Source organism: Alnus glutinosa, chromosome 13, assembly GCF_958979055.1.
Source record: "Alnus glutinosa chromosome 13, dhAlnGlut1.1, whole genome shotgun sequence".
In the NCBI taxonomy this organism is placed as follows: Eukaryota; Viridiplantae; Streptophyta; class Magnoliopsida; order Fagales; family Betulaceae; genus Alnus; species Alnus glutinosa.
The window spans coordinates 8,972,920-8,985,906 of NC_084898.1; the positions used below are offsets into that span (position 1 = coordinate 8,972,920).

At 40.0% G+C, this 12,987-nt stretch overlaps 1 protein-coding gene across 2 annotated transcripts; it reads right to left on the reverse strand.

Annotated features, from left to right (window-relative positions):
* Positions 1-1,200: 1,200 nt before the first annotated feature.
* On the reverse strand, positions 1,201-11,207 carry LOC133854234 (FAM10 family protein At4g22670). 2 transcript variants are annotated; one of them, XM_062290325.1, is made up of 12 exons: positions 10,984-11,207; positions 10,846-10,897; positions 10,585-10,731; positions 10,400-10,487; positions 10,232-10,312; positions 10,050-10,114; positions 4,580-4,720; positions 3,688-3,804; positions 3,446-3,599; positions 3,339-3,409; positions 2,988-3,045; positions 1,201-1,492 (listed from the first exon to the last, which is right to left on the reverse strand). In XM_062290325.1, the coding sequence occupies exons 1-12, from the start codon at positions 11,091-11,093 to the stop codon at positions 1,395-1,397; spliced, it is 1,182 nt and encodes a 393-aa protein (XP_062146309.1). In that variant the 5' UTR covers positions 11,094-11,207; the 3' UTR covers positions 1,201-1,394. The 2 variants fall into 2 exon arrangements, with proteins under 2 accessions (XP_062146309.1, XP_062146308.1); XM_062290324.1 differs by having other exon boundaries at positions 3,339-3,599; positions 10,984-11,206.
* Positions 11,208-12,987: the final 1,780 nt, after the last annotated feature.

Below are 12,987 nucleotides of genomic sequence, written 5' to 3' on the forward strand. Positions count from 1 at the left end.
CTAGTACTACATCTCCACATGATATTGACACACAAACGACGATTGATACGTATTTTTGAAGCAACTGAATTAAAATAAATAAATTTTTTTTTAAAAAAAAAAAAAAAAAAAAAAAAAAAAAAAAAAAAGAAGAAGAAGAAGAAGAAAATTAAGCAATTTAAGTGTGGAAGAGTTTTCTTTCTTACCTTAAATTTTTGACGAGGCCATTAGCACTTTCTTAAAAATTAAGCATATTAAGTAAGAAACGTGCATTAATTGGGCAAAAATTGATCAAAACTTTGATGAAGCGGGATTTATAGGCAACAACTCTTGAAGATTGATTAGACCGGAGCAAGCAAAATGGGCCACTTTACCCATATTGCAAACTTTTTAAAGTTGGTTACACTAAATTTAAAGTTTTTAAAATTTAAAATGATGATCGCAAAAGCGCTGAAAATTTAAAGGGACCAAGTAAAGTTTCTTCTAAAAAAAAATTATATATATGATAAGCATGACCAAGGTTGGGCCTACATCATACTCATGGGTGAGCATTACCTAATTTACTTGTTCCCCCTAGGCCATTTCCATCTAAAAGGAAAGCCATATACAAAAGTGTTGTCACGTGGAAAAACCCCCTAGAGAAGTCCCTATCCCTTGTGCTTGCCATGCGAAAAGGAGGGAAAGAGTCCTCCCAAGCAACCATCCACAGATCCGCGTGGAAGGTATCGCAGCCCTTTCTCATTGAGGGTTCATCCCCTCTAACACAAGTAATTCTACACGTCATACTAATGTTCCTCTTGTCTACTTTCAAAATCATCATTTTATCAAAATTCAATAATAATCAATCACAAGTTCAATAGTAATTTTAAAAGACACATCATTATTAGAGATACACAAGAGAGACATGAGTATAACATCTAGAATTACTCCAACAACAATTGACACCGGCGTCAATGATACACGGGTATGTCTCAATCATATCCAAGTCTACTTTGTTTTCCTACAATGGGTTCTTCACCACGGCCCCCTTTATTTGGCCTTTGGACCAAATCTTGCTGTACTGGACCTTCAGCCACTTCAGGATCTGTTCTAATGGCTGGATCTTTTAGATCTGGGCCTCTATTTTTGTACTTTTGCTTCCTAGTAACGAATTTGAATTGCTTGTGGGGGGAGGGGAAAGGGGGGCATTCCGACAGTATTGACAGTGCATATAGCCCTAGATTATCAAACCACCATTCCTATTAAACCTTTTTTCAAATCTGAAATAAACAGGTATTGTTACTCACACCATCATGGTTTTGGATGTTGGAACTGACAATCTCACCTCAATGTAACATACTAACATGAAAGATCCTGCCTGCCAGAACTTACACAAAGTTGATCTCCCACAAACACCATTTTAACATTGAAACAGTTTACTTGGGTCCTGCAAATTCGCTCATCATCTTTGCAATTACGGGAGCCACCTTGGGATTTGATTGATGCTTTGCAAGATTAGCAGGGTTCTTCATTACTGCAAAATCATCAGCCAAGAGGAGGAAAGGATATACAGTCAAACAACCTATTAAGCTTTGTGACCCATCTATCTGTACACACAGCAAGATTCTGAGGGAAAAGGGAAGTTGAAAATAATAACGTCAACGATACAGCAAGATCAAGTAGCTTTCACACAAAAACTTTTGAGAAAACAATCAGCCCTTTCATGAGCATATTTTGACAGCATTAGCCACATCATGTTACATTCACAGATACTTTTAAAGGGGAAAATAATCATACATTCCCTTCGAGTCCTAAATTAAGCTCATTAAGATATTAACACGCTCAATATTCAAGACCAGATGACCAAAGATACACCAGACAAGATCATAAGCAGACAAGTAGTAATGTGAAAAGACCAAAAAAAAAAAAAAATAGTACATACAGCTCAATGGATCCTACTTTGACTGACATTCCAGACTTGCATAGGCCATAGATTTGATCAGATCATTCAACAACATGCATCACAACATAAACATGATTCCTTATTGCTTTCTCTTCTTTCGTTTTAACCTTCGGCAGGACAGAACCTTTTCAAGAGCATGTTCCAGCTTATGTTCATGTAATGTATTAATATCTATTTCTGTTTTGTAAATCAATTATATTTTATACTAGAACCACTTTCTTTCCAAAACTGCCTCACAGGACAACTAATGGCGGCACATACCTAAAGCAAAAGAAGATGTTAAAATATTAATTAAATGATTAAATTTACTATTTCTAATGTGATTTAACAGAAGATATTCACTTTCTCAAGCTACAAGAAATACCTCTCACAAAAGAAATCTATCTTATACCTCTCACAAAAGAAATCTATCATCTTATCAACAAGGTAGTCTTAGAATTCATACCCCACCATCTGGTGGCATTTGTACCTTGCAAATTGTGAAGGCAAAACGAAGGAAATCTCAAGTCTGCTTTCACCTACTAAGTAAAAGATGTAGTTAACGTTATTGTGATTAGAGTGATCGTATTAAATGCTTCTTATCACTTCAGTTCCTTTCATAGTGTTAGTGTACCTAGGATGCACCTTTTGTTTTTTCTTTTTTATTTCTTTTTCAAAGTTTTTGAGAAGCAAGAACGTTATTTAAAGCACCAACCAGGACACAACCCATGCCGCCTTTATACCATACAAAATAATTGAGCCACTAAAAAGTAAGTGCTAACCATTGCAGTAAAGAATGCCTAAATATCAACTAAAGAAGTGGAGTAGGGATGGTGTAGTTGCAAATTCATGTATCAAAAAGAGCAGAAGCTTGAGATATTAATGGATGAGACTAAAATTGACGTCATATAACTTAAATAGACTAGAAATTAAATCTATTTAATCCAACTCTTATTTTTATTTTTAAGTAAATCTGTTCAATCCAATACGAAAAAAAATATGAAAAATGACAAATAACTAAATAACTAAGAAAAAACTGAAAAATAGTCAAAAGTTAAAATAAAGAGTCCGATTATAGAAAATGTACCATCTTGAAGAGCAGCCATGACTTCTGGATCACTAAATGCCGCCATCAGTTCAGGGTCCTACTCAACAAATAGAAAGCAAAAACACATCAAACAACCAGTCTATGAAACACATCCCAGACTTAAACACTGAATTGCATGATATAACACTATGGAAGAAGAGATAGAACATATGCAGGAAATAGCTCATCGCATAGCATATTTTTCTGTAATTGAGCCAAAAACAAATTTGCAAAAAATACTAATATTTTGCTCAAATACTCAGACTCAAATGTAGTACTTAGCTAGAAAGTATCACCAATAATCATGATGAACATATTAAAGAAAAATCTACAAAGTCCCATCAAACTTACTTTCAATATTTTGCCAAAATCAACATTTCCAGGCACCCCTCCTGGCGTGCTACCAGGGAAACCCGGCATACCTCCAGGCATACCTCCTGGGAAGCCTCCAGGCATACCTCCAGGCATACCTCCAGGCATACCTCCTGGGAAGCCCCCAGGCATACCTCCTGGGAAGCCTCCAGGCATCCCACCCGGAAACCCGCCCGGCATGCCTCCAGGTTTCTTGCTGGAAGATGACTCCTCTTGCTTCTTGGCCTTCTCATATGCAGCCTTAAACAGAACGCACGAGCAATTTGTCATTCTCATAGCAAAAAGGTTGCTGGATCATTTTGTAAGGAGCCAAATATTAAAAGGTCACCTGAGCTTCTGCACGGCGACGTTGTCTTTCACGCTCAATTTTTCTCTCTTCTCTTTCCTTGTGCAACCTTTCATACTTCCGACGGTGTTCCTCAATCCTGTGTGCATTTGGTTCCACCTGGACAGTCCAGGAGTCACTGTGAGATGCAAGAGAGAGAGAGACACACAGAGAGAGAGAGAGAGAGAGAGAGAGAGAGAGAGATGCCTAAATAAGTAAAAACTTATGCCACAATAAGTCTCCTGCGCTGGCATTTTTAGCCATGTCAAATATGCCAATTTGTACGCATTGGCCAATAGTTATCAGCATCACAAAATACATTTACTATAACATGTTTCATATGCAAAAACAATTTGCACCTTCTAGATGCATAAAATCTTAACTGCATCTTTCAATAGGCAAGAGAAAGCTACTCGTAAACTCAAAATCTGGTCAGCTATAGATAAGCAGACCAGTTCTCAATCTTTCTCCAAAAGATAAAATGACAATTGTAAGGAAGTTCATTTTCATGTCAAAATACAGTGTGAGAAACCACTTCTTTGAAAAATGAGAAAGAATAAGCCTAGCTATTCATCAAACTCATTTACATGTTTTTTTAATTGCATCTAAGCACATTAGCAATAAACTCATTTACAATCTTTGTCTACCTCAGTGAATAAAAACATTTTTTTTTAACATGGCCAAGAAGAGGAGTAATTTATTGCAAAGTAACATTTATCTTGCACATATCCAACTTATGTCGTAAGTCTAAGAATATGACTTTAACAGTATGTGGTACAATACACGGTGCAAAAACCACACAAACAGATATCAACATATCTAAAGAATACAGAATTCCTAAAACTAAGAATCAGCCAATCATGGGACTACTTATTTGAAGAGAGAGAAAAGAAACCTTCTTAAGAACAGCATTGATTTCCTCATCATAGTCTAGCGTTGATGCCAGGTGAAGATCCTTTGCAGCCTCTTCCCAGTGACCGAGCATTGCTTGTGCCATGCCACGAGACTTGTAGCCTTTAGCAGAATCTGGGTTAATCTGAGAGAATGTAATCTCATTTTTCAGACTGTCACGTTGCACAATGCATGCAACTAGCTCTTGAACACAGATTTGAACATGTAGCTTAACTTGGCATATAAACTTGAATAAAATGAACATATTTCCAAGCTAAATTCGCAACAAATTCCAATAAAAAAACATTGCACATCTAACCGTGCACATCACAGGATGTCTTAATCAACCAGGATGTCACAACTTTACAGGAGTCGATCATCTCATCAAAATAAGAATACATGTATTCAAGCTGATAAATGTGCTACGTTTTTTTTTTTATGAATAATAATTTATTGAAAGAAAAAAAAAAAAAAAAAAAAGAAGACAAAGCCGTACACAAAAAGTACACTAGAGATACACCCACCCTAAGGGTGTCAAGAATCCAAAAAGTTTAACTAGATCTAAATCTCCATAACCATTTCCCCAATAGAGCTTTATTGAACAGCATAAGATTCTTAACTCCAAACCCTCCTCTAGAAACCAGGGGGAATACAGTCTTCCAATTCACCAGATGAAACTTATGCTCACCTCCAAGTCCATCCCAAAGAGTCTCTTTGGAGACACTCCAAGGAAAAAGTGACAAGTATGTAGGTAAATTAAATAACGTACTCTTGATTATAGTCAAGCATCCATCCCGGGACATAGATCTTCTTCCAACTAGCCAATCTTCTTTCCATCTTCTCAACCACTCCCTTCCAAATAGCTTTTGACTTAAAAGAGGCACCCAAAGGAAGTCCCAAATATTTCAAGGGAAGAGAAAAGATAATACAATTGAGAACGTCGGCCAGCTCTTCCCAATGCAAACCACCCCCACCAACTGCAACTAATTCAAATTTTCAAAGGTCGACCGTCAAGTCCGAAACCTCAAAATACAGGAGGATGTAAATCAAATTATAGATTTGATCACGATCTGCATCACACATAATAAGTGTATCATCTTTTTTTGATATGTAACGAGGGGTGCAACACGAGGACTTCCCAGGAGGTCACCCATTTAATAAGTGTATCATCAGCAAAGACAATATGGGAAATTTCAAAGAAGGCAGCATTTTGGGTGGCTACCTGGAATCCTAATAGATTACACCCAACCATAGCTCTAGATAGCATTTTACCAAGAGCCTGCATGACAATCACGAAGAGGAGAGGTGAGAGAAGGTTCCCTTGGCAAAGGCCTCATGAACCACCAAATAAGCCATGTAGAGTACCAGTAATCAAGATAAAGCGGCCCATGGAGATACAAGTAGACATTCAATTCCTTCATTTAGAACCAAAGCCAAGACAGCCCATAAGATAGGAAAGGAACTCCCAGTTGACATGGTCGTAAGCTTTTTCCAATTCTAGCTTACAAATAACACTAGGAATACCCGATTTCAGCCTGTTGTCCACCCACTCATTAGCTATGACTAATGAGTCTAGAATTCGTCATCCCCCTATGAAGGCATTCTAATTGTTCAATACGAACACTCCCAACACCTGTTTCATTCTGATAGCAGGAACTTTTGCCAAAATCTTGTAACACTCCCCTCTAGGTTGGTAGGTCTGAAATCCTTTACTCCCAACTGCCTAGTCTTTTTGAGGATGAGAGCACTAAATGCAGTGTTGAGACCCTTTTCGAACAGCTCGTGCTCATGAAAATTAAGACATGCATAAGGTCACCCTTCACTATAGCCCAACAAGACCGAAGAAGAGCAATAGTGAAGCCGTCAAAGCCCAGTGTTTTGTCACCATCCATATTAAGGAAAGTCTGAAGAACTTCCTCCTCTTGGAACGGTCTCTCCAACCCACCTACTTCTATAGAGTCTATACACGGAAGCTCCAATCCATCTATTTTGGAGCACCAATTAACAAATTCATTAAAGGGATTCTTGTAATACTAAATGATAGTGTCATTGATCTCCAGTTGGGCGGAGGTAACTAGGCTTGGCAATTCGGGTTGGCGGGTCGGGTTCGTGTCGACCCGGCTGACCCGATTATTAATCGGGTTGAATTGTGGAACCCGAACACGACCCGCTTGCCATCCGTGTTACCCGAACACGACCCGGGTAACACAATTCACTCATTCAGCAATTTCAGGCTTTCAGCCGCTGGGTCTTCTGTCTTCGTTGTCGACTCGCTGTTACCATCAAGCGATGGGTCTTCCGTTTTTCATCGCTGACTCACTATTACCATCAAGCGCTGGGTCTTCCGTCTTTCATCGCTAACTCGCTGTTACCATCAAGCGCTGGATCTTCCGTCTTCGTCGCTGTTACCATCAAGAATCCAATATTCAAATTTCAGATTTTCATACACGAATCTCTCTCTCCGTCCTCATCCTCTCCAGGTCCTTCTTTTTCCTCTTCAGCTCCTCCATAACCCTCCTCATCTCCATTGCTCTCTTCGACTCCTCCTTCAGCCTCATCAGCCCCAACATGAACTCTGGCACACTCGCCACTCCCTCCAGAAACCCCAAGTACGGGGCCGGCAGGTCCGGCTTCTTCACCGAAGGCGTGTACGCGTTGACACACTGCGACTCGATGTTCAATTCGTCCCAGGATTCCCAGAACCTCTGATTCCCATCCAACGATGGCAAAACCATCCTCAAAACCCTAGAATCTTCGAGAACCATCAGGAGTCCAGGACCGGTTCCGTGTCATAAAAGCCCATTCTTCACTTGCACTAAATTTTTTTTTTATAATATTACCGGGTCATAATCGTGTCAGACGGGTCAACCCGCGGGTTGACCCGCCTGACACGATTCTAATCGGGTTGACCCGATTATGACCCGAACCCGATTATACTAAACCCAAACCCTATTTTCTTGTGTCGTGTTTGTGTCGGGTTCGCGGGTCGTGTCAAAAATTGCCAACCCTAGAGGTAACAATATCGTCAATACATAGACTGTAGATAAAGTTATTTCTCCTGCGAGAGTTAGCAAGGTGGTGAAAAAATCTTGTATGTAGTGATCCCCTTCTTTTAACCAGGTCGCCCTAGACTTCTACCTCCAACTAACTTCTTGCATAAGGACAACATTCTCCAAATCTGCTTTCGCCTTAGCCCTCTTGACTCTCTCCTCTTCTAGGTGATCAATAGACTGGATCTCCTCCAATAAGGATTTCTTCCTCTCCTCAACATTACCAAAGACCTACTTATTCCATCACTTTAAGTCAATTTTCAGCCGTTTTATCTTACTAGCAAGGACAAAACAGGGGGTGCCTAAGAACTTATATGAATCCCACCATTGTTTCACAATGTCTACAAAACCCTCTGCTTTCAGCCACATATTTTCAAATTTAAATGAGCACAATCCTCTAGACATACCACCGATATCAAGCCAAATAATATAATGATTTGATAAGGGTCAATTAAGACAGCGTTGAATCAAATATGGGAAATGCTCTTTTCAATCCAGAGAAACTAGAAATCTATCAATTTTGGACATAGCAGGGGGATCTTGGTTGTTAGACCATGTAAAGATGCCTCCAGCCAACGGGTATCAACCCTTACTCTGAAATGAAATCTAAAATTTCCAACATGGCAGAAGTAAACCGAGTCGCCCCTACCCTTTCGTTCGGGAAACAAGTAACATTGAAGTATTCCCCCCGATGCACCAAGGGACTTCCCACCAATCAAAAATCCCTAACAATTCCTCCCACGGATACCTTTCGAAATCAGTATTGGGACCATAGACGCCTAAGAAAGCCCAAACGAATTGGTCCATAACATTTGAATTTCCAGGAGATGGAGAAAGTGGCCACCGCCTCCTCAATACATTTCACTCCTCGTTTATCCCACATTAAGAGAATACCATCCGAGGTTCCTAAGGGTGGCAGAGGAATTCATGTGAATGATCCACCCCACAAACCCCGAACAACACTGGCGGAAATCCACTCCAATTTTGTTCCTTGAAGACACACTAAGTCAAGCTTCCAATTTCTCAATAAATTGCTAATGCTGAGCTTTTTCCCTGCGTTGTTTATACCTCAAACTAGGCTTGGCAAAACGAGTTGGCGTGCCAACCTGTTTAGCTAATCTGGTAAAAAAATGTGTCATAAACATGTCATACGGGTCATAAACGTGTCATAAACAGGTTGGCGGGTCATAAACGTGTCATAAACAGGTTGGCGGGTCATAAACGGGTTGGCGAGTCATAAACAGGTTGACGAGTCATAAACGGGTTATAGCCTAAACCCAAACCCTATATATTCGTGTCATGTTCATGTCGAATTCGCGGGTCGTGTCAAAATTGCCAACCCTACCTCAAACATTCCAAACGTTTAGATTCATAACAGGGTACAAGACTTACCACGATACCAAGAAGATGGGCAGGGTTTGGGCAGGTTCCTATTGGCATCATAGTTCACTGAACTTGCCAGATTGAGAAGTTCACCAACTCCTTTAACAATGCTCCCTGTATCTCTTTTGATGGAACCTAGCGCTTCTTTCTAACCCTTATGTTTGTATTCTATAGGAAAGAACACCTTTGAACCTCTTGTTCAAACCCTTCGTAAAAAACTCCCAAACTTTTTCTAAACCATACATGCATCTCTTAACCCATTCTGAGCTCTCCTTTTGCCTCGCACTAGGAGTTGAGGAATTAACCAAGGAATACATGGAATCAATACAAAGGGTGTGCCCTCTTTGCACGAGGAAGGTGGCATAACATCAACTACACTAGAGCACACCATCGACTGTCACAAGCAACCAAAGATCACCTTCCCTTCCCACAAAAATCAATCTAAGGTTACCCTTCCCATGTTCTACAACCCAAAGCCTTGAGAAGTTACCACATGGCTCGAGAATGAACTCAAATGATTTCGATTCTACGAAGAAAAACCTCCTTGTGGGTCTTTCGTTATACCAGCAAACTCAAAGTAACAGAGACCATGCAACAATCCCTCCAAACATCTTCGACAGAATCAACCCGTGACAACCTTCACCAAGCCAATACCAGAAATGCTACAATACAAAGAGAACCGAAGGACCAACGCAGAGAGATAGCAAACACACCTACATGTGCAACCTAGGAGGAGAAAGGGAGGGAGAAAAGAATATAAGCTCATAATTGCTGAAAGAGTTTCTCCAGCACCAGATGTCAAGCATCAAACACAGTTACACAAATCACCATAATTCCTTATACACTAATGACAAACTACCTTCAACTTACTATGGCTTTAATAGCTCAATCATCAAGAACTAGATCAAAGTAGTATGTATGGAACTATACTTACCTATCATCCATACATACAAGCATATACATATTCAGCAGACATCGTGTGAACCACAAGAAAAATTACAATCACATTTATTCGTTACATATAAAGAAAACAATACCGACCTCCAAAGCTGCATTGGCGTCACGGATAGCCGCATTTGGTTTCTTCATCTTGATATAGACACTAGCTGTAGAAAACATCATACAAGAACCAATTATTAACATTTAAGAAAACCAAATATTATCCTCACAAGTTCAAACAAAAAATACGTCAAGTAACACTGAATGCTAAAGCCAAATCGTACCTCTGGTCCCATACATAATTGCCGACGTCGGATTGAGCAAAATCGCCTCCGTGAGATTCTCAATCGCCTCCTCTAAATTTCCTACATTTCCACAATACCACACCATTCACAAAATGCCTCATGAGACACATATCTACATCTATATGTATCATTATTCGTATTCAATACCTTCAGAAATGGCTTCGATGGCTTTAGCCTTAGCAGCCTGCGCAGCATCACGGCTCTCCTCTGTGACCTCGACTGATGGAACTCCCATCTGCAAATACATTAGAACCTCCATCAATACGACACAGACACACCAAAAAGATCACAATACAATTAGAAATGCGATTTGATTTGAAGAGGAAGAGGACCTTCTGCGGAGGATCACAATCAGGCTCCACAGTCTCCCCCTCGAGCTCGACATCGGACTCGACTATCTCGTCCTCTTCTACTTCATCGTCCGCATTTCCCTTCCCGCCATCCATGTCCTCGTCGCTCTCCTCCACCACGAAGCTCCTCTGCACCCCCAATCACACACACACACACACATACATACACACTCAAATACATGTGATAAACCCTAGAAATAAAAAATTAAAAAAAGAAAAAGCGAAGAGAGAGTGAGAGAGTACGGATTTGGAGTCGCCATGCTCGTACGCAGAGGGAGGGAGCTGGGCGCCGAGGCTGAAACGATCGTTTTGGTGCGATTAAACAGATAAAAAGGAATTTGGAAAAAAAAAATGAACAGTTAGGAATGGATTTATTTAAACCTTTCAAGGTAATCGCGGAAGAAGGAGAGGGAAGGGTCGGTGAGAACGGAGGGATCGGACTTGCACTGCTCGACGAATTGCTTCAGTTGGTTCAGCTTCGAGGCGTCCATTTCTATTCTCTATTGGATTGGTTCTGCTATCGGTGCTTTTCTTTCGGTTTTCTCGTCAAAGGAGAAGGGAAAGCGGCGAGACTAGTACTGGGGACTCTGCCCTCTTCTAGTAGGTTCTATTTTGTAATTTAAAGCTAGGGTCTGGTTTTGCACTGTTGAAAACTGTGGGCTGCTTCACGCGCATTACTCCAGTAAAGCTCATGGCAAGAACTGTTTGGTTGTTTTTAAATTCGATTCCTTTGATTTCTAAATTGGCCAATTTTTATTGCGTTTCAACAGCCCATTCAGGTTTTTTGGACATGTACAAAAGTTCGATATTGTACATGAATATTTGGCCATGTTTAACAACATCTATAGTTTGTTTTATGTTATCAATACAATTATATTAATAAATAGTTTAAAATACAAAATGGAATGACTAGGGCATGGTATAGCTTAATGGGCCCACCCTAAAGGGCCCATGGGCCCGAAAGACAGCTCGACCCTAACCAATTGCCCATGTTCATCAAAATAGTGCACACATAGGAATATTTTCCAATTAAGAGGCTAGCGTATGAGATTACGCTTGGGGATGTAAATTTGGCCAGTTATACCGATAACCGAGTACCAACCAGTAACTAACTACCAAGAGCTGATTACCAGTTTTAGCATTTTAATATATCCGATTATAACCAGGTAATCGGGTATATATATATAAATAAAAAAATATTTTGAAATTTAAAATATAACCGGTTACTAGGGTTTTTTTTTTTTCACTTTTCAACTTTTTGAGTTTCGTTCCTTACTTCCTTTCGTAGTTCCACGTCTCAAGTCTTAGCCTCTGCACCTTCGCTTTCCTTTTCACCAATGAAATATCAGTACCCGGTCCAGATAACCGAATACCAACCGGGGTAGCCGGTTAGTTACTGGAGCTGGTTAGTAAATTTCAATAACCTGCTACCCCAGAGCCGGTTACCGATTTTGATGAATAACCGAGAACCGGCTCCGGATTTTCATCCCAATTACACTCCATGGTTGGGGCCCCAAATAGAAATGGATCAAATAAGGGAATTGAGATCATACTTATTTATAATTCGCCAAACTTGGAAGCACAAAAAAGGCAAGGAATCACAATAAAAAAGATGACATGTCAATCAAATAAACATCAAAAAGTAAGGCAAGCATTGGCACTTCCCTTCATGGAAAGTCGGTTACAGGCCTAAGGAGCTTATCTTTTGACAACGTGACCATTAAGGAAATAAGGTCGGTGACCTTGACGAATATTGAAAACGAAACTGGCAAATGCAATCGGTTATCCCCTGGCCGATGACTCTTTCCTTATTTGGTATGCACCAATCTATAACACACAAACTCTACAAAAGGTGAGGAAAATAGGCGATCAAGGTACATTCTGACCATATACATTCCTTTAGCTTTATTCATATCCAAATTCTTCCTATCCTCCTTGTATTCTATCACTAACGAAGGTATCAGATGTGGTTTCACCATCACCACCAGCGTATCACTCTCACCTTTGGTTTTCTTGTAAGACTCCAGTATCAATAACTCGACATACATGACCACTGTATAAATAGTTAGTGCGATCTGAGAGAAAACAATAGTGTTATTCAAGCCATCAAGCCATTGTTCTTCGAAAAATAAAAGATTACTCATGGCGAATACCCGATCTAGGAGCACTCAATAGGCCCACGCAGGCATTATTGGCAAACCAAATCCACAAGAGACTTAGACAAACCCGCTAGTTATTCCACAACCAAAACACTCCCAAGTCCAATCTTGTCTGTTGGGCTCTTCTGGATTGACAACATATGGGTCAGCTTCTCATCAGTTACCCTCTCCAGCGGAAATTGTGCCTCCAGTAGCTTCTCCTCTAGATCTTGTATCTTGAGCAACA

What these genes read in the sequence shown, in the direction of transcription:
- LOC133854234 (XM_062290324.1), bottom strand. Translation starts at nt 11,093, where the DNA reads ATGGACGCCTCGAAGCTGAACCAACTGAAGCAATTCGTCGAGCAGTGC. An exon ending in TTCCGCGATTACCTTGAAAG is followed by an intron (nt 10,898 to 10,983) that starts GTTTAAATAAAT and finishes CGATCGTTTCAG; the next exon opens with CCTCGGCGCCCAGCTCCCTC. An exon ending in GTCGCCGTGCAGAAGCTCAG is followed by an intron (nt 3,600 to 3,687) that starts GTGACCTTTTAA and finishes GTTCTGTTTAAG; the next exon opens with GCTGCATATGAGAAGGCCAA.